At 43.6% G+C, this 22471-nt stretch overlaps 1 protein-coding gene across 1 annotated transcript in view; it reads left to right on the plus strand.

The window, feature by feature from the left end:
- gucy2g (guanylate cyclase 2g) overlaps positions 1-22471 on the plus strand; it is a 71033-nt gene that overhangs the window by 35253 nt on the left and 13309 nt on the right. Inside the window, exons 5-17 of the mRNA XM_065008035.1 lie at positions 2328-2472; positions 3150-3285; positions 3444-3547; positions 5225-5391; positions 5549-5692; positions 6031-6114; positions 12121-12225; positions 13324-13395; positions 13491-13659; positions 14142-14297; positions 14510-14687; positions 21730-21870; positions 22067-22259. Coding sequence (XP_064864107.1) covers positions 2328-2472; positions 3150-3285; positions 3444-3547; positions 5225-5391; positions 5549-5692; positions 6031-6114; positions 12121-12225; positions 13324-13395; positions 13491-13659; positions 14142-14297; positions 14510-14687; positions 21730-21870; positions 22067-22259 — 1794 coding nt within the window. The remainder of the gene's footprint in view (positions 1-2327; positions 2473-3149; positions 3286-3443; positions 3548-5224; positions 5392-5548; positions 5693-6030; positions 6115-12120; positions 12226-13323; positions 13396-13490; positions 13660-14141; positions 14298-14509; positions 14688-21729; positions 21871-22066; positions 22260-22471) is intronic.

Consider the following 22471-nt stretch of genomic DNA (forward strand, 5'->3'; position numbering starts at 1 on the left):
AAGTTATTTAGCAGTTATTAACTATTTACAGTGCATTCGAAAACTATTCAGACCCCTTAACTTTATGCACACTTTTATTACATTACAGCCTTATTCTAAAATGTATAGCACCCCCCCTCAATCTACACACAATACCCCATAATGACAAAGCAAAAACAGGTTTGCAGAAAATTTTGCAAATTGATTTAAAAAAAATACAAAACTGAAATATCACATTTACATAGGTATTCAGACCTATTACTCAGTATTTTGTTGAAGCACCTTTGGAAGCGATTACAGCCTCAAGTCTTCTTGGGTATGACGCTACAAGCTTGGCACACCTGTATTTGGAGAGTTTCTCCCATTCCTCTCTGCAGATCCGCTCAAGCTTTGTCAGGTTGGATGGGGAGCGTCGCAGCATAGCTATTTTCAGGTTTCTCCAGAATTGTTCAATCGGGTTCAAGTCCGGGCTCTGGCTGGGTCACTCAAGGATATTCAGAGATTTGTCCTGAAGCCACTTCTGCGTTGTCTTGGCTTAGTGCTTAGGGTCGTTGTCATGTTTGAAGGTGAACCTTCGCCCTAGTCTGATGTCCTGAGTGCTCTGGAGCAGGTTTTCATCAAGGATCTCTCTGTACTTTGTTCCGTTCATCTTTCCCTCGATCCTGACTAGTCTCCCAGTCCCTGCTGCTGAAAAAACATCCCCACAACATGATGCTGCCACCACCATGCTTCACTTTAGGAATGGTGCCAGGTTTCCTCCAGACGTGGCGCTTGGCATTCAGGCCAAAGAGTCCAATCTTGGTTTCATCAGACCAGAGAATCTTGTTTCCCATGGTCTGAGAGTCCTTTAGGTGCCTTTTGGCAAACTCCAAGCAGGCTGTCATGTGCCTTTTAGTGAGCAGTGGCTTCTCTCTGGCCACTCTACCATAAAGGCCTGATTGGTGGAGTCTTACAGATACGGTTATAATTCTGGAAGGTTCTCTCATCTCCACAGAGGAGCTCTTGAGCTCTGTCAGAGTGACCATCGGGTTCTTAGTCACCTCCCTGACCAAGGCCCTTCTCCTCCGATTTCTCAGTTTGGCCTGGAGGCCAGCTCTAGGAAGAGTCTTGATGGTTCCAAACTTCTTCCATTAAGAATGATGGAGGCCACTGTGTTCTTAGGGCTTTCAATGCTGTAGAAATGTTTTGGTACCCTTCCCCTGCTCTGTGCCTCGACACAATACTGTCTCAGAGCTCAACTTACAATTCCTTTGTTCTCATGGCTTGGTTTTTGCTCTGACATGCACTGTCAACTGTGGAACCTTATATAGACAGGTGTGAGCCTGTCTAAATCATGTCCAATCAATTGAATGTACAACAGGTGGTACTTCATAACCTTTGATCACATGACGTTTGTAAAGTTCATGCAGTTGACATTTTTTGGGGACCACTTTTATCCCCATAACAGTGGCGTCAGTTCAGCTCATCTATGGCAAAGTGAGGTGCGTGGGGGTTGCATTGTGGCAGGCTCTATTGTAAACCGATCATTAGAGTTTTTGTTTGACTCACGGGAACATGACAGAAGACATGACTGGAACAGGAACCAACTTTGCCAAGATTTATAGCAGGCTACAGTGGATATTCAAATGAAAGTGATATTTTTGTCTCTCTCTCACTAATTGATTGTACAATGTACACACACATATATTTCAGTTTGTGAGTGTGTGATATGGGGTTAAACATTTTTGATTTAAACATTATAAAGAACAACTTTGATAAACAACGGAAACACTGCCATGTTAATCTGAGCCTTGCTGTTGGAAAACCACATTAGTGTCTGACTTCACTCCTCGACTTTCTTTGACAGTCAGTTGCATTAGTGTTACCACTCAAAAGCACCTAATATCTTTAAGGTAACACTTTACTTGATGAGTACCTACATAAGGACTTCCTAACACATTCATACCTCATACATATCACATACATGAGCATTTTAACAATATTCATTAGCAGTTTTTCAACTTAAGTTGATATTTCGTTATGTCTTGCAGATGTTGACAAATAAACATTGCATCACATCTCTCAACTAGTAAATTAGGACAGCTGAAGACAGGGTTTTTTACTAAAAACCTTTCAGATCAACATTACATTCACATGTGTGGTAAGATCACTTTAGTCTCAACTTTGACGCCCAAAACCATGCCCCCATTAACCCCTTGTAGCTTGGCAGAAAGTAACTCTGTATTGTATTGTATGTATTGCTTATGAATGGGTTGTGAATGCTTTATGAAGTCCCTTCAAGCAAGTCTTACCCTTTCCATGGAGATCTAGTAAATGCATGAGATTCTGCTGTGGGTGATGTGTTCCAGGTTAGCCCTTACTCTGCCTACTTGCATGATGCAGTCCTGCTTTACGCCATGGGACTGAAGGAAGTCCTCAAAGATGGCAAAGACCCCCATGACGGCAGTGAACTGCTCCAGAGACTGAAGAACAAGAACAACATCCACTTCTATGGTAGCTTCAATTCAGCTTCTATTCATTGATGGCTAGACAGAAAAAACTCCAGCACATTTATGTCTAGACTCTGGAATGTTCATTGTCCCTGTCAAATAAATTAAACCTATTACAATGCAGTGACATTCAGAAATCCAAGCCCTGAGCAGCTGTCTACACTCAAGTCTATGGGAAAGCATGATAATGGTGGCCAGGTAGCCTAGCAGTTAAGCTTGTTGGGCCAGTAACCGAAAGGTTGCTGGTTTGAATTCCTAAGCTGACAAGGGAATACATCTTTCAATGTGCCCCTGAGCAATGCACTTAAGCCTAATTGCTCCTGTAAGTCACTCTGGAGAAGAGCATATGCTAAATTGTATTATTTCATCCATTCATTTAAATGAATTTACCTGTTCACAGATTTTTTTCTGTTGAGAAGCAGCTGCCATTGTCAAGAATAAAACTAGCTGAAACGAGCCACCTACAATTCCCCACGTGGCAGCTGCTTGTCATTATTCCTAGCTGGCCATCATAACAACACACTGCCTTCTGCCCCATTGAAGCGTGCACATTGTTTTTCGTGACGTTGTCAGCTAACCCATTTACAGAGTATTAATAATGGGAGTTGCACTGCTATGGGGGATTTATAAAAGAGTGTAATGTAAGCATAATCGTTGTATGTGGGGACCTGTGTATTACAGGAGCCTCTGGACTGGTCCACTTTGATGAGGAGGGTGAGAGGAACTTGGACTACTCCATTTTTGATCTGCAGCATACTGATGACAGCACCGCCTTTGTGCCCATCCTTCATTTTGACAGCCACACCAAATCTATCAGGTGACACAATGTAGAAGTTCATTTAAAAATATATTGCCATTTTACCGTGTAATTTCTTTGTAAATACCTGACCATTTCTGTATCGTACAAATAATTGGGCCCGCCATGAATATTGGATAGTAGGTTTATAGAATACATGTCATGTTGTTCCTTTGCAGACCGACCCCAAAGTTTGTATCTGTGATCTGGCCAAAGGGCAAGCCTCCGACTGATAACCCTGACTGTGGCTTTGACAACAAGCTTTGTCAATGGCTCTCCAATGGTAATTCCCAATATCACCATGCAACAATAATCTACACTAGTGGCATCCCACCCTACAGGCGGTAAATCATTGGATCTGATTATTAAAATTCAATGCAGTTCACTCTGAGGACTGCATCCATAGAAATACTATTTATACACTGTCAATTTGCTGTGCAACTTGGGACATGTAATATGCAACTTGGGACATGTAAATAATTATTAAGCTACTCATTTTGAATCTACCAGTGGCACCTTGTGTGACAATAAGAAGTTTTGTTTACAAAAATGACTGACCCTTTACTATAGAAATAGGATGACTATTGTGATGCACAGTAAAATCAGTTACTGGCCTGCCCTACATCATAGAAGGCCCTTCACCATATAAATATAATTACAATTGTGATACAAAATTGCCATCGTAATTTGGAATGTTCAGTCACTGAGCATTATGGGTAATGTAGTCATTCTACAATTTCCAAATTGTCCTACAAATGCATACATCAAAAACTGGGAAAATAAACAAAAATCCAAAAGACAGCAGAATATAGAGTGGCCAGTGACACACTTTTTTGCCTAAAATTAAGAATATCTGTGCAAAAAATTGTAGTAGAAGATCATATAGATCGTATTAAAAAATGTAATGTCATAAACCTTCAAAGTTCCATAATGGGGTGCAAATGGCAGACATATTGGTCACGGGGAAATCCAAATCAGTCTAATTGGAATGAATGGCAGTAAGACATATCAGAAATTGTGTAATAGAATTATTATCAAGCTATAATATTATCATATAATTATAAATACAGTTTATACAGGTCTTATAAAAAAATCTGTATAAATAGCCTCAAAAATAAATGTAAACAGACCATATTATTTATTTATTATCCTCTAAAATGTAAATATTATAATTACCAACATAGAAACTAATTGTACACAGTTTCTTACCTTAATGTTGTCATCCTGATCTCAAAAGCAGAGCTGTCAAAGTTGTGAGAAACCTTTCAGGTCCAGTGGAGGCGAGGCACTTCCTCCTGGTGGCAGCATTCACTTTCAGTCACGGTGCTAAACCTCACAATTTGGTCAAGCCTACCAATGACACATTGGCAACAGTCGTTACTATGTAAATTCAAGATGGTGCTACCCATACCTCTAATAAACCATTGTTCAAGCTCAAAATGTTAAAAATAGAGATGTTTCTATGTAAAAGTGCACGTTTAATATTAGTGGATTGATTGTACCTCCTAAAGTGTTTCCATTTCACTATAACAGTATTATAATATACATATGCTCATTTTAATGTATATATACACAGCTGTACATTGTGGTCTTGCTGTTAAAGGGACATTACACTCCATAATCAAAGATGACCAAATGTTTTTAAATCTCAAAAATATTCTAACATCAAAATGAATCCACGTCCCATGTCTTTGATTCTGTGTATCAATCCAGCTATATGCCTCAATCTGAAATTAATGGAAAAGATCAGCTCAGAATAAAATCAGGAAATTATATGGTGCTTATGTTTTACATGTATTTAAGATAGAAACATAAGTGTGTCTACACACCAGATGACCTGGGACGTGGTAGTATCTCAATATTAGTCTACAATTGATGTCTGAAAATATCTGGAAACTTTTATGTTGAATTGTCCCTTAAATGGTCACTTTAAAGCGAAACCTGGGCTTTTTTAAAACAGATATATCCCTGGTGATCTTGCTGGTGGTGTCCCCTCTCATCGGTGTGTCAGCCCTGGTCTTCATTGGCCTCCTTATGCTGCAGAAGTTCCGGCTGCAGACCAGGCTAGACGGCTCCTGCTGGTGTATTATCAACTACAATGAGATCACTATTATCAAAGAGCCTAAAGTATGAGCCAATTCAAAAATGGACATGTCTGAGATTCCTCTCGTCTGAAACATTGCGTATCAATGGAAACCAAAGGGAAAGGGGATACCTAGTCACTTGTCTAACTGAATGTATTCAAAGTATGTATGTAACTAACAAAAATATGGTTAACGTCTAGGGAGTGCCGGCCCTATCTCTGAGCACGACAGCCAGTAAGACTGGAAGTGGAGGCTCCTATCAGACCATCCTCTCCTCCACTAGCTACGGACTGAGAGACAATGCAGGGAAAGAGCACATCTACTCCACTATAGGTCTTTTTCAGGTATACATAGACAGAATACAATCAATATACTCTACAGCAGGATGACTCTGCTGGTTAAATGAACATGCTGTTCCACAGCCATGTCATAAATTACATAGATGTTAGCATGAAAGCCGTTAGGAATGTTGAAGCAAAACTCATGTTTTGAACTGTTTATCATGTCAGGTGTTATGAATGCATAATGTATACCGCTTTCAAATAAAGTGTTATCCATAAAGGCCCCTACCTGCAACTGATACAATCTAACAGATTAGAATAGAATATATGTTTCAACTGCCTCTGTGTGCCTGCCAATGTGTTACTGACACTGTGTTACTACCTACCTCTATTTTGTTCAGGGAAATCAAGTGGCCATCAAATACATGCAGAATCAATCTGTCAGCGATATCAGGAAGCCGTCCATCATCGCAGAGTTCAACATGGTAAAGTTGGGTTTCACTAGACTGAAGCCCTTTTGTGGCATTTTCAAACGACACAACATTACATTTTAGTACAATGCCTTTTTAACTTCTAACCATTTCTACAGTATAAATCCAACAAACACATGGTTAGTACATTTAGAAAGGTAAAAACTGAGCTTTTGAATGGTCGGCTTATGTAAAAAAAAAAATATATGGTATATATATATATACAGTGGGGCAAAAAAGTATTTAGTCAGCCACCAATTTGGCAAGTTCTCCCATTTAAAAGGATGAGAGAGGCCTGTAATGAAAATTCCCTCCAAAGAACTCCCTCCAAAGATTTTCTATGGGGTTGAGATCTGGAGAATGGCTAGTCCACTCAAGGACCTTGAAATGCTTCTTACGAAGCCACTCCTTCGTTGCCTGGGCGGTGTGTTTGGGATCATTGTCATGCTGAAAGACCCAGCCACGTTTCATCTTCAATGCCCTTGCTGATGGAAGGAGGCTTTCACTCAAAATCTCACAATACATGGCCCCATTCATTCTTTCCTTTACACGGATCAGTCGTCCTGGTCCCTTTGCAGAAAAACAGCCCCAAAACATGATGTTTCCACCCCCATGCTTCACAGTAGGTATGGTGTTCTTTGGATGCAACTCAGCATTCTTTGTCCTCCAAACACGACGATTTGAGTTTTTACCAAAAAGTTATATTTTGGTTTCATCTGACCATATGACATTCTCGCAATCTTCTTCTGGATCATCCAAATGCTCTCTAGCAAACTTCAGACGGGCCTGGACATGTACTGGCTTAAGTGGGAGGACACGTCTGGCACTGCAGGATTTGAGTCCCTGGCGGCGTAGTGTGTTACTGATGGTAGGCTTTGTTACTTTGGTCCCAGCTCTCTGCAGGTCATTCACTAGGTCCCCCTGTGTGGTTCTGGGATTTTTGCTCACCGTTCTTGTGATCATTTTGACCCCACGGGGTGAGATCTTGCGTGGAGCCCCAGATCGAGGGAGATTATCAGTGGTCTTGTATGTCTTCCATTTCCTAATAATTGCTTCCACAGTTGATTTCATCAAACCAAGCTGCTTACCTATTGCAGATTCAGTCTTCCCAGCCTGGTGCAGGTCTACAATTTTGTTTCTGGTGTCCTTTGACAGCTCTTTGGTCTTGGCCATAGTGGAGTTTGGAGTATGACTGTTTGAGGTTGTGGACAGGTGTCTTTTATACTGATAACAAGTTCAAACATGTGCCATTAATACAGGTAACGAGTAGAGGACAGAGGAGCCTCTTAAAGAAGAAGTTACAGGTCTGTGAGAGCCAGAAATCTTGCTTGTTTGTAGGTGACCAAATACTTATTTTCCACCATAAATTGCAAATAAATTCATTAAAAAGCCTACAATGTGATTTTCTTGATTTTTTTTCTCATTTTGTCTGTCATAGTTGAAGTGTACCTATGATAAAAATTACAGGCCTCTCTCAACCTTTTAAGTGGGAGAACTTGCACAATTGGTGGCTGACTAAATACTTTTTTGCCCCACTGTATATACAGTATATACTGTATATTTTAGGGCAGACCAGGGGTTTGATCAAGACGTTTACACAGATCAGACACGGACAGAATTGGATTAGCTCGGTTTCAAGGATGTTTATTTTAAAAACAAACACAAACAAAATAATTATCTGGGATACTGTCTTCTGGGCTCTGGACCTTCCTCTCCTGGGGCTAGTTTGCATTTCTTTGGGTTCGGTGTCAACCTGGCTTGCCTGAGCGCATCCAGCACTGCCTGTGGATGATGATATCATCCAAATAGGCCGCTGCGTACTGTTGGTGGGGTCGAAGTACTTTGTCCATCAGGTGCTGGAATGTGGGTGGGGCTCCGTGGAGACGGAATGGGAGCACCCGGTACCAATATGGTCTCTTTTATACCGTTTCTCCGGGCCGGCCGATATGGCCTCTTGTACCATTTACCCGGGCCAGATGCGGATGTGGTGTTCAATGAGGGTCGTGCGGCCTTGCTTTTCAAAGAACACCGCCATGTTCTGATCGACGAGCTCCCTGAGCGCTTGCTTTTGGGTCCTCATTGCTCGGGACCACCACTGGTATCGTTGGCGTCTTGGGTCCCGACCATAACACGGCCAAGGCTGTCCTATGGTGTCACTTCTTCAACAGGCTTACATGGTGAATCTGTTGGGGTTTCTGTCTCCATGGCTGCCGTGCGCGGTAATTGACGGGTCCCAGCTTCTCTATCACCTCGTACGACCCACTCCATGTTGCCAGGAACTTGCTTTCGGCCGTCGGGATTAAGCCCAACACCTTGTCTCCCATCTGGAATTCTCTGGGCTGGGTTCCCCGATTGTAGACCTGGGTTTGGGCATGTTGGGCCTTCTCCATATGTTCCCTTACCACTGGCCATAGGGCTATCATCCGCTCCTTCATCATTTCCACGTGTTCTACCATGCTGCGTAAGGGGGTCGGTTGGGCTTCCCACATCTCCTTGGTGAAGTCCAGTAGGCCGCATGGCCTCCTCCCGTAGATGAGTTTGAAAGGGGAAAAACCGGTGGAGGACTGGGATATTTCTCAGATAGAGAACATTAGGTGAGGTCGTAGCTGGTCCCAGTTCTTGTCGTCCTGCTCGATGACCTTTCACAGCATTTGTTTGAGCATTTTATTGAACCGCTTGATGAGCCCATCCGTCTGCGGGTTAAAGACGGAGTTCCGGATCTGCTTAATGCAGGAGAGCACTCAAATCTTTCATTAGACGGGACATAAACTCAGTTCCTTGGTCTGTCAGGATCTCGTTTGGGATGCCCACCCGGCTAAAGCGGTGGAACAGCTCCTGGGCGATTCCCTTGGATATCGCCACCCAAAAGGGAATGTCCTCGGGATACCGGGTGGCATAATCTACTAATACCAGGATGTACCGGTGTCCTCATGCTGCTTTTACCAGGGGTACCACTATGTCCATGGTGATGCATTCAAAGGGCACACCGATAATTGGTAGGGGGGACCAGCGGGTTTTGGAAGTGTGCTATTGGGGCAGTGATTTGACACTCTGGGCAGCTGCGACAATAGTCTTCCATGGCCCTCCTCATACAGTGGAACCGGTTAGCGATCCGTTCTTGGGTCTTCTCCATTCCCAGGTGCGCCCCCAACAGGTGGGTGTGGGCAAGCTGAAGTACGGTTCCCATGTACCGTCGGAGCAGCAACAGTACCTCTTGAAATTATCCCTGTTGGCGCAACACCTGATACAAAAGGTTATTCTTCATTTGGAAATGGGGGTATCGCCTGTCACTCACCCCTGGAAGTTGCTTTCTATCCACTGCTATCACTTGGGCTGCAGCGGCTTTCAAGTTCGGATCCTCCCACTGGGCAGTCCCAGATTTTCCGCTCAGTTGGCCCCCAGCGAGTGTCTCGACTGGTCCCCCGAATCCGATAGGGAGGATGGGCTTCTCCTCCAGTGGTTCACTTTGGCCCTGCCGACTGTCGGTTCGGGATGTACAGCGGTGGGGCTGTCCTTCTGTCTGCTCGGACGGGTCCTCGGCCCGGCTCCCACTCAGCTGGGACTCAGTGTTCTGATGCGTCCCCACTGCTCCCAGGAGGCCCTCCAAGGTCTGGGGCTAGCATAGACTCGCTGCACTCTTCATGGCGTTGGGGTAGCGCCCGTAGGAAGCGATCCAGGTCCACTTTGACTAGGATGAAGAGGATGGATACGTCGAATAGGAGCCATGCCGTGGTGACGCGCATCTGGGCTCCAGGGGATGTGTCGGCCACGAACCTCCAGTTGTGGAACAGTTGAGCCCGATGGGCCAGGCTGTGCCCATAGCGGCTGAGTATCTCCTGTTTGAGTCTGTTGTAGTTAGCCGCCTGTTCGTCGTTAAGGTCCCAATATGCCTTTTGGGCATTCCCGGAGAGGAACGGGGCCTGCAGACTTGCCCATTTCGGCCTTGGCTATCCTTCCCGTAGTGCTGTCTGTTCAAACGTGCAGGTAGTATGTTTTGATGATGTCGTCTTCCGTTTGGGTGCGATTCAGTAGGCGCTCCTCCTTGTAGCTTCCTGATTTCCTCAACGAGGCGGACATTTTGTAGCTGCTGTTCCTCCAGCGTTCATTCCTGAATCGCCTGTTGTGCTTGTTGGGCCTGGACAAACTGAGCTATAAACTCGTCCCTGCTGATGCTGTGTAAACATCAACCCTGATCTGACCACATTATCAGATTGCCCGCATTCTCCACCACTTGTGGCAGACCAGGGAGTCTATTTTCTACATTGTGGAATAATAGTGAAGACATCAAAACTATGAAATAACACATATGGAATCATGTACTAACCAAAAAAGTGATAAACAAATCAAAATATATTTTATATTAGTAAGTAGCAACCCTTTGCCTTGATGACAGCTTTACACACTCTTGGCATTCTCTCAACCAGCTTCATGAGGTAGTCACCTGGAATGCATTTCAACAGGTGTGCCTTGTTAAAAGTTCATTTGTGGCAATTCTTTCCTTCTTAATGCGTTTGAGCCAATCATTTGTGTTGTGACTTGGTAATAAGACCAAGTCCATATTATGGCCAGAACAGCTCAAATCAAAGAGAAACAACCGTCCATCATTACATTAAGACGTTTAGAGAACTTTGAACGTTTTTTCAAGTGCAGTTGCATAAACCTTCAAGTGCTATGATGAAACTGGCTCTCATGAGGACCCCCACAGGAAAGGAAGTTACCTCTGCTGCAGAGGATAGGTTCATTAGAGTTACCAGCCCCAGAAATTGCAGCCCCAATAAATGCTTCACAGAGTTCAATAACAGACACATCTCAACATCAACTGTTCAGAGGAGACTGCGTGAATCAGGCCTTCATGGTCAAATTTCTGCAAAGAAACAACTACTAAAGGACACCAATGAGAAGAAGAGACTTGCCTGGGCCAAGACATACGAGCAATGGACATTAGACCATTGGACATTTGGTTTTTGGTCTGGAGTCCAAATTTGAGATTTTTGGTTCCAACCGCCGTGTCTTTGGGAGACACAGTGTGGGTGAACGGATGATCTCCGTATATTTATTTCTCACCGTAAGGCATGGAGAAGGAGGTGTGATGCTGTGGGGGTGCTTTACTAGTGACACTGTCAGTGATTTATTCAGAATACAGGGTACACTTAACCAGCATGGCTACCACAGCATTCTGCAGTGATACGCGATCCCATCTGGTTTGTGCTTAGTGGGACTATTATTTGTTTTTCAACAGGACATTGACCCAACACACCTCCAGGCTGTGTAAGGGCTATTTGACCAAGGAGAGTGATGGAGTGCTGCATGAAATGACCTATATTTTGATTTGTTTAACACTTTTTTGATTACTATTTGATTCCATATGTGTTATTTCATAGTTTTGATGTCTTCACTATTATTCTACAATGTAGAAATTAGTAAAAATAAGGATAAGCCCTTGAAAGTCCAAACTTTTGACTGGTACTGTATGTATATATATGTATGTATATATATATATATATATGTATGTATATATATACATATATATATATATATATATATATATATATATGTATATATATATATATATATATATATATATATATATATATATATATATATATATATATATATGTATGTATATATATATATATGTGTATATGTATATATATATATATATATATATATATATATATATATATATATATATATATATATACACAAACTTCAACTCCCATCAATTGTTTTGGACTCAATATTGTAAATCAATTATGTAAATAATAAATCAATGATGTGTGTATATATATATATATATATACATAATTGATTTATTATTTACATAATTGATTTACAATATTGAGTCCAAAACAATTGCTGGGAGTTGAAGTTTGTATGCTTATGATTATTCCGTTTTTTTTTTAAAAATTGCACAATGAATTCAAAAAATGATCTTAATATTTATTAATAATTAATTATTATTGAAAAGCCCATTTGTAAGTATTTTTGTAAATAATGCTCTGTACTCCTTTTATAAAACAGTTGAGAGAGATGAAGCATGAAAACTTGGTGCAGTTCTTTGGGGTTTGCATTGACCCTCCAAAGGTCTGTATGGTCATGCAGTACTGCAAGAAAGGCAGCCTGAAGGTAACAGCATAGGACTGTGAAGGTCCTGATTTAAATGACAACAAGTTTAATTAATGAGGCCGCCATAAACTATTTATAAGTCCTTCGTAGATGCTTTACAAATAAACAAATTCACACTATATAAACTCTGTATATAGAATGCTATTTGTCAAACATCTGTGAATGCCATATAAACAGTTCATAAAGGCTTCATAAAGTTTTTAACCCATCTCTTATGTTCCGGGTCAATTTGACTCATTTTTTAAAACATTTTTATCACTGACATACTTAATCTACTCTCCTAGGTATGAGTCTCAAACTTGTAAAACGCGTAATGTACACACAATAAAACCCTACCCGGTACAAGAAAAGTGACATCCATGATGTTCTGTGTCAATTTGACCCGGAATTTGACCGTGAGCTTGGTCTATATATCTCTTGAACACTATGTCCTAGAAACAAGCTGCTTTCTGCACAGGAATGGTGCAACCATGCTGATCACAGTATTTTTTTTCCTATGACGCTCAATGGCTGAGCAACAAAGATCTGAAGTCAATTTGACCCGCAATTTGACCCTTGAACTTGACCATTTTCTAACTCTTGAGGCTGAGCAACACTGATCTGAGCAACAAAACTGAGTTTTGACAAATTAGGATTATACGATTTTACGGATTTATGACTTTTTACATGCATCAAACATTTGGGTCTAAGTTTAGAAAGGTTGGAGCTATCAACCCATGGGGGAAAAAATCTGAAAGGTGACATTCTCAGCAACATTTAGATGAGGGGAACTGTACTTACCGTACCTTTTGTGTTCACTGTACCGAATCAAACTGACCCAGAACATACCTTGTGTATAGCCGAAACGAACCTAAGAGAAGGGTTCAAGTTGATGTTCATTTAAAGTGGTACCACTGCTGCTTTTCTTGTATCACTCTGTATGAGGTATTATATTATGTGGTGCGTTGTGTTTAGTAAAAAAATGAAAGTTCAGGTAGTACTTTCTCATTTATCTCCGTTTCCCAAAAAACCCTCCCTAATGGAAAAGACTCAGATGTCAATCATTGGGTTGTAAAGGATTGCTACAAAATGTATCCTTTTTGTTGTTTGTGACTGCAGGATGTTCTAAAATGCACTGACATTGAGCTGGATTGGATGTTTAAACTGTCCTTTGCATACGATATTGTTAATGTGAGTAACAAAATCCCTTTAGACTGGTACGTCCTTTATGTGAACAGGGCTAGACTTTTTCCCGGTTTAGTTTGACACTGTTGATTTACTTGCAGGGGATGGAGTACATCCACAAGAGTAGCCTGAAGTCCCATGGCAACTTGAAACCCAGCACGTGTCTGGTGGACAGCAGACTTCAGGTCAAACTCTCTGGCTTTGGACTGTGGGAATTCAAATACGGCACTAAACACAAAGTCATCCCTCTGGATAATCCCAAATTTGAAGGTTAATAGTTCAATTGATCATGGGAGTAGAACTGAATAGTTTGATGTAATCACTATTCAGGCCAGTGTTTGGAGATGTTTATGAGGCCTTCCTCTATATGACCTTTATAGATGCTTCAGAAAGCATTCATAAGCAAATATCATGCTATATAAAGTAGGGCAAGAGTTATTCCGCATTTGGCAAAGCAACAGATGTAGTGACCTTTTATATTAACCATTATGTAGTATTAATTTGCTTAAAATAATTTGTGAAGCATCTATGTAGGGCTTATGAAGACTAATGAACGCCCTATGATGCCTTTATCAATTGTTGTTTGTGGGACCTTAAATGGACATAAATAATATCAATGTTATATTAAACGTCATGAAATCCATTACGAATGTTGAGACAGAGCTCATGAATGTGTTTATCAATGTATGCCCCTCTCAAGTAAAGTCTTACCACAAGTCGAATTAACCATAGTTTGATGCCACTTTGTCCAGAGATGTACTGGACGGCTCCAGAACTTCTGAGGCAAGACCAGCTCACGTTCAATGGCACACCCAAGGGGGACATCTACAGCTTTGCAATGATTATGCGTGAGCTGATCTATAGCTCAGAGGTGGGTCCATACAACGATATCCAGCTGGAGCCAAAAGGTGCGTTGTTAATTCATTCTAGAAGGTCCTCACCACAAATAACACCAAAATAATTATGTAAAGTAGTAAAACGTTGGATTTGAGCTACCTGAAGTAGATCTAAGAATGTGTGAAATCTGTATCAAGTCCATTAGATACTGGGAAATGGTCGTTTTGTTGTACTTGGTATCACGTTGTGTAGAAAGTGTTTGTGTCTCATTGGTTTTCTCCAGAGATTATCAAGCAATTGCGGGTCCCTCTCTTAGGGGAGCCCCTCAGGCCGACCGTGTGCCCCCAGATGTGCAACGAGGGGCTGGTCGACCTTCTGAAGGCCTGCTGGAGTGAGAACCCTGACTACAGACCCCCTTTTGGCTCCATCAGAATACAGCTGAAGGAGACCAGCCCAGAAAGGTCTGTCGTGGAGAGACCAGCCCAGACTGGGACAGACTTGCCCAGACAGGAGGAGACCAACATGTTGACTGCACCGAGCTGTCTGTCTAAACTACCGGCACACAGCTCGGACACCCATACATACCCCACAAGACATGCCACAAGAGGTCTCTTCACAGTCCCGAAGTCCAGAACAGACTATGGGAGGCACACAGTACTACATAGAGCCATGACTACATGGAACTCTACTCCACATCAAGTAACTGATGCAAGCAGTAAAATTTGATTTAAAATAACAGACAAAAAATACCTTATGGAACAGTGGGGACTGTGAAGAAACACAAACATTGGCACAGACACATGCATACACACACACACACACACACGATAACATACGCACTATAGATACACACGGCTTTAGTACTGTAGATATGTGGTCGTGGTGGAGTAGGGGCCTGAAGGCACACAGTGTGTTGTGAAATCTGTGAATGTATTGTAATGTTTTTGCCTTAATTTCGCTGGACTCCAGGAAGAGTAGCTGCTGCTTTGGCAGCATGGTGATCCATAATAAATACAAATACAAATACAAACCTAGACAGGGAGAGACCTGCCAGCCCAGACAGGTAGAGACCAACCTAGACATGAACGGACCAGCCCAGGCAACCCAGACATTTCTTATATGGTGGGCTGGCATGTACAAAACAATCTTCTTGAGTTCCAGAAGGTTCCATGTTGTAGCTGAAAGGTTTGTCTGCCTGGTTGAGTGATTATCCTGTAAGGGCCAGACAAATTGGTATTCAGCTTATGTCCTCTCAGTGATCTCTTTACCTAGACACAATCTCCAACTTGAAGTGAGGGATCCTCCTTTACATTGTTACTTTTGTTGTAGTACTTATTTTGAGCATCCTGATATTTCTGTACCTCTGTCATTAGCTTTTCGTCATCAGGTGGTTTGTCAGCCACGAACGGTGGAAGGACTGTATCCAGCGGGACTGTCCAGGTTCTTTCAATCAGGAGCTCGACAGGTGTTTTTTCCGTCAGATAACTGTTTTCCTTCTTGGAGCAGGGCACGAAGACAATACTTCAGGACTTCGTTAAACCTCTCTACACCTGTGTTGGCTAATGGATAGTAACAGGGTCTTCTGGTGCACCATTCCATCTTTTTCTTTGTAGGACGTGAAGTCAGCTTGAAATTGTGGGCCATTATCAGTCACTAGAACTTGAGGCATTGTTGTGTGAACAGATCTTAAAGTCAGTTGATCACAGTTGCTGTGGTCACATTGCTTGTGTCTATGACTTCAGGCCTTTTACTGTACAGGTCTGTCACAACAATCAGGTACTTCTGGTGAGCTAGAGCTGCTTGTAGTTCTCCGAAGATATCTACTTGAATATTTTCCCAAGGTTCTTCAGGTCATGGTATTGGTTGTAGTGGTGGTTTCTCAGGTCTGAGCAATTTGTCACTCAGTGCGCATGGCACACAGTTTTTCAAAAAGTTGGTGACGTTGTCCATCTTTGGCCAACATACTTTTCTGCAAAGGAACTGCTTTCTTGTTGCTGGGTGTCCTTCATGTGCTCCGGTGAGCACATTCTCTAGGTGGACCTTTCCATCCTTTTTGCATCTAGGGTAGCACTTCACTTAGTACAGGATCTTGTAGCGCCTCTTGAGTGCCTTTCAAGTGTGATGGCTGCTTGTAACTTCTCAATGAAGGTATGTTGACAGTAACCCACCCCCCCTAGGGGCACCACCCAGCGTCCCACCTGGGTGAGCCTGACAAGCCGGCCGAGGCATAGAAGCCCGACGAGCTGGCTGAGGCGTGGGAGCCTGACGATCCGGCTGAAGCATGAAACCTGACGATTCTTCTGAGGCGTGGAAGCCTGACGAGTCAGCTGAGGCACCCCCGGTTCCATCGGCGGCGGCATCCGGACCCAACGTCCCCACCAAAAACAAAAACACGAACTCCCTGATGCTTCAAATAGGGGTGTCAGTATTCTGTAATGACATACGCTGGAGATGAGACGCAAGTACAGGGAGTGAACATTTAATAAAATAAGAACAGCATCTGGACAGGGGGAACAAAACGACATTATGACAATAATGCTGACACGGGGAACCAACCGAGGAACAGAAAGATATAGAGGGGCAATCAACAATGTGAAGGAGTCCAGGTGAGTCCAATGAGCGCTAATGCGCATAATGATGATGACAGGTGTGCGTAATGATAGGTGGGCTGGCCTCCTCGAGCGCCAGTGAGGGCGAGCGGGAGCAGGTGTTACACATGGGCTACTAAAGCATTGCAGGTAATGAACATAATTCGACCTGGGTGGAAGTAATCCAGAACAGGTGGTTCTGCTATTGTAGGCACCTTGTCTCTCTTTCTTTCTCTCTCTCTCTCGGATGACCTGAGCCCTAGGACCATGCCTCAGGACTACCTGGCATGATGACTCCATGCTGTCTCCAGTCCACCTGGCAGTGCTGCTGCTCCAGTTTCAACTGTTCTGCCTGCGGCTATGGAACCCTGACCTGTTCACCGGACATGCTACCTGTCCCAGAACTGCTGTTTTCAACTCTCTAGAGACAGCAGGAGCGGTAGAGATACTCTTAATGATCGGCTATGAAAAGCCAACTGACATTTACTCCTGAAGTGCTAACTTGCTGCACCCTCGACAACTACTGTGATTATTATTATTTGACCATGCTGGTCATTTATGAACATTTTAACATCTTGGCCATGTTCTGTTATAATCTCCACCCGGCACAGCCAGAAGAGGACTGGCCACCCCTCATAGCCTGGTTCCTCTAGATTTCTTCCTAGGTTTTGGCATTTCTAGGGAGTTTTTCCTAGCCACCGTGCTTCTACACCTGCATTGCTTGCTGTTTGGGGTTTTAGGCTGGGTTTCTGTACAGCACTTTGAGATATCAGCTGATGTAAGAAGGGCTATATACATTTACATTTACATTTAAGTCATTTAGCAGACGCTCTTATCCAGAGCGACTTACAAATTGGTGCATTCACCTTATGACATCCAGTGGAACAGTAGTGCATCTAAATCTTTTAAGGGGGAGGGGGGGTGAGAGGGATTACTTTATCCTATCCTAGGTATTCCTTAAAGAGGTGGGGTTTCAGGTGTCTCCGGAAGGTGGTGATTGACTCCGCTGTCCTGGCGTCATGAGGGAGTTTGTTCCACCATTGGGGGGCCAGAGCAGCGAACAGTTTTGACTGGGCTGAGCGGGAACTGTACTTCCTCAGTGGTAGGGAGGCGAGCAGGCCAGAGGTGGATGAACGCAGTGCCCTTGTTTGGGTGTAGGGCCTGATCAGAGCCTGGAGGTACTGAGGTGCCGTTCCCCTCACAGCTCCGTAGGCAAGTACCATGGTCTTGTAGCGGATGCGAGCTTCAACTGGAAGCCAGTGGAGGGAGCGGAGGAGCGGGGTGACGTGAGAGAACTTGGGAAGGTTGAACACCAGACGGGCTGCGGCGTTCTGGATGAGTTGTAGGGGTTTAATGGCACAGGCAGGGAGCCCAGCCAACAGCGAGTTTCAGTATTCCAGACGGGAGATGACAAGTGCCTGGATTAGGACCTGCGCCGCTTCCTGTGTGAGGCAGGGTCGTACTCTGCGGATGTTGTAGAGCATGAACCTACAGGAACGGGCCACCGCCTTGATGTTAGTTGAGAACGACAGGGTGTTGTCCAGGATCACGCCAAGGTTCTTAGCGCTCTGGGAGGAGGACACAATGGAGTTGTCAACCGTGATGGCGAGATCATGGAACGGGCAGTCCTTCCCTGGGAGGAAGAGCAGCTCCGTCTTGCCGAGGTTCAGCTTGAGGTGGTGATCCGTCATCCACACTGATATGTCTGCCAGACCTGCAGAGATGCGATTCGCCACCTGGTCATCAGAAGGGGGAAAGGAGAAGATTAATTGTGTGTCGTCTGCATAGCAATGATAGGAGAGACCATGTGAGGTTATGACAGAGCCAAGTGACTTGGTGTATAGCGAGAATAGGAGAGGGCCTAGAACAGAGCCCTGGGGGACACCAGTGGTGAGAGCACGTGGTGTGGAGACGGATTCTCGCCACGCCACCTGGTAGGAGCGACCTGTCAGGTAGGACGCAATCCAAGCGTGGGCCGCGCCGGAGATGCCCAACTCGGAGAGGGTGGAGAGGAGGATCTGATGGTTCACAGTATCGAAGGCAGCCGATAGGTCTAGAAGGATGAGAGCAGAGGAGAGAGAGTTAGCTTTAGCAGTGCGGAGGGCCTCCGTGATACAGAGAAGAGCAGTCTCAGTTGAATGACTAGTCTTGAAACCTGACTGATTTGGATCAAGAAGGTCATTCTGAGAGAGATAGCGGGAGAGCTGGCCAAGGACGGCACGTTCAAGAGTTTTGGAGAGAAAAGAAAGAAGGGATACTGGTCTGTAGTTGTTGACATCGGAGGGATCGAGTGTAGGTTTTTTCAGAAGGGGTGCAACTCTCGCTCTCTTGAAGACGGAAGGGACGTAGCCAGCGGTCAGGGATGAGTTGATGAGCGAGGTGAGGTAAGGGAGAAGGTCTCCGGAAATGGTCTGGAGAAGAGAGGAGGGGATAGGGTCAAGCGGGCAGGTTGTTGGGCGGCCGGCCGTCACAAGACGCGAGATTTCATCTGGAGAGAGAGGGGAGAAAGAGGTCAGAGCACAGGGTAGGGCAGTGTGAGCAGAACCAGCGGTGTCGTTTGACTTAGCAAACGAGGATCGGATGTCGTCGACCTTCTTTTCAAAATGGTTGACGAAGTCATCTGCAGAGAGGGAGGAGGGGGGGGGAGGGGGAGGAGGATTCAGGAGGGAGGAGAAGGTTGCAAAGAGCTTCCTAGGGTTAGAGGCAGATGCTTGGAATTTAGAGTGGTAGAAAGTGGCTTTAGCAGCAGCAGTCTTAAAATGAGGCACATGAATCCAGTTTACAATGGGTGTAGAGCCTAATTGGCATGAGTTTCAACTTTTGTGGAAGATCATTTTCATCCTAAACATGTCGATCGATATTTAGCCTGACGAAAAGTAAATGTGGACGGAATTGAGCTATCTGAGAGAGCCATGAGAGTGAGAGGTGCTTCAGAGAAATCAGCCTGGAGAAGGGAATTATAATTATTTTATTCAGCCCAAGGGTACAACGGCCTATTCAAGGCATTAGCAAGTGCGTGTCAAATTATGAATGAGAGATGAAAGGATGTGCAGCCTGTGCAAATAACAATGCAGAGCTCATGCCTTTCATAGGACTTTCTTTTCAAATCATTATTGGAGTCGCATCATGCACACTTAAATTGTATTGTATACAAACGTTGGGCTATATGTTTTGATCACAACTAAAGTTGCATAAATAACTCTATATCAAGCATATAGGAAGACCTGTTTCTTTGTTAACAGCTCAACACAGAATAGCCGCATGTGCGCACTCACTCAGAAATCTTTTGGAGAAAATACCTTTCTACAGTATTTTATTCAGCTTACGTTCAATTGTAATCTTCATACTACAAAATAATATCAAATAATGCCGCGGAATTCTAAGCAAATCTTGTCTGCTAAATGAACTAGTGTAGCCCACAGACATATGGCATAGCCAGACCAGGGCCTAACATCAGGACAAAGAGTATGCTATTCTGTTCTTCTGAAATAGACTACATTTTCTTCATGTTATGTTTCTTCAGACCTATCTAAAATACATAATGGACTGATTGTGATGGTGTAGGCTATGGATTTATTATACCCCCCAAAAAATGTAGATGTTCCAAAAGTCTGCGTCAGGGGCTTGTAGGCTATGTGTGGAAGCCAGGTGACGCTAAAGGTGTTTATGTTAAGTAAAGATCAATTACCGTGAGACCGGCAGTTATTTGCTTGACAATCACTGGGCTGACTACATTTAATGACTGCCACAGCCCTAGACAAGAGAAAGCGGTTGAAGCTCCCTCAGCTGGAAGAGTAGGGGACACCAACCCCTCAGAAGAAGGTGTCTCCTCGATGGTGTTAGGTTCTTATTATCAGAGTAAGAACTCAACGGACACTATGAAAGCTTAAACCAAGTTTATTCGCCCATTTGGTCAAAACAGCTGCATCAGACAAAAGACATATTCACACAAGCGCTGACATGTAAACCCCTTTCTCCTATGCTGAGTCTCCTCCTACACATCTCAACAGCCAAAGCATCTCTGTTGCTAGACAGAACCTTAGTGATAGCAGCACTTCCTCACTTCATCTGACTTGACCTCTGCCCCAAAGTGCTCGCTCCTCCCCAACTCGCGGCTGTCATATTCACTCGTACCAGACGGTGTCTTTCCTTCTCCCAGAGGATCCCTGATGGCTAACAATAACATATCCTGACATAATGTAAATGTTATAAATCATCCTCTCTCCCTCAGTGAAAGGAATAAGTATATTTCATGATTTCATAAGTCAAGAAATCAGAACCCAACAATGGAAACCAGAGCCTCAGACGGCTCCAGCTGCAGGTCTGAAATGCCAGGAACTGGGGTGGCACACTCACAATCAAGCAGGTGGCGCCACCTCCTAAAAACTCCAGGAGAAACAACTGCACTTGGTGGTACTCCTCCTCACATGGCAAATCAGTAGGGTAGGACTTACACCAACCCGGCCGTGATGAATGGCAGGACTGGCTGAGTAACTCAATGATGACAGCTGTAGCGTAGATGGTGTCTTCCTCCCCTCGCAGCCACTCCCACCAGGTCTCAGCCAATTCACATTACAATGGCCATACTTAACTCATTAATGCAAACAAAGGTTATAATTAGCATAAACATTAACATTCAGTTAGTCACTCCTTAATGTCAGAAGGGCTGGTCCATTTTTTGCTTAGTGGGCCTGTCTGACTTGTTGTTTTTGTTGCACAAAATTATAATTATCTGGCTAATAATGGGGACTCAATGAATAAAAGGGGCTGGTGTGTTAGCAATGCAAGAGGTGGTCTTTGGTCCCAGGCATCCCTTGCCTAAGCTAATGATGTTTTCACTATGATTATTGTTTTCCTCACCTCACGCAATATCAGTCTATACCGTGTATCAACTCATCTATTTTATACTTCTCAGTCATGCGAATATCCTTGACAACATGGTGAACAAGTTGGAGAGCTATGCCAACCACCTGGAGGAGGTGGTTGAAGAGAGAACCAAACAGCTTACAGCAGAGAAGACCCGGTCAGACAAGCTTCTCTCCAGTATGTTACCAAGGTAACACAGGCCTTGTACCTACATTATGTAAAAATAAACGTTCCAAGATAATTACGCTACAAATATTGAGATTTATAAGATATTATTTTCGCAAAATTCTGTGCTGCTTTGTGAACAGAAACTTGTGGACAGAACATTGGTGTAACATATCCTGAATATGTATTTAATCCACTCCATTGACTGGCTTGACTGACAGGTACATAGCGGACCATCTGATGGCTGGGAAGTCGGTGGAGCCTCAGGGTTATGACATGGTGACAATCTTTTTCTCGGACATCGTTGGCTTCACCACCATGTGCTCCATTAGCTCCGCCCTGGAGGTGGTCACCGTCCTCAATGACCTCTACAGTCTCTTTGATGAGATCATCAAGCTCTACGATGTCTACAAGGTACATAATAATTGTCTACAAGGTACATAATAATTTTCAAGCGTTAGACAGACCCCAGTGTTTTGGGGTACCACTTCACCTCAAGTGACACCATTAACTTATGTAGTTATTAGGGCATGGTAAAACTTTATTGAAGGTTACCTACATAAGGAATTCATAACCCCTACATAATGCATAAGCAGTAAATACGCATTTGAATAAATAACTTATGA

Source organism: Oncorhynchus nerka, linkage group LG23 (genome assembly GCF_034236695.1).
Source record: "Oncorhynchus nerka isolate Pitt River linkage group LG23, Oner_Uvic_2.0, whole genome shotgun sequence".
Classification (NCBI taxonomy): Eukaryota; Metazoa; Chordata; class Actinopteri; order Salmoniformes; family Salmonidae; genus Oncorhynchus; species Oncorhynchus nerka.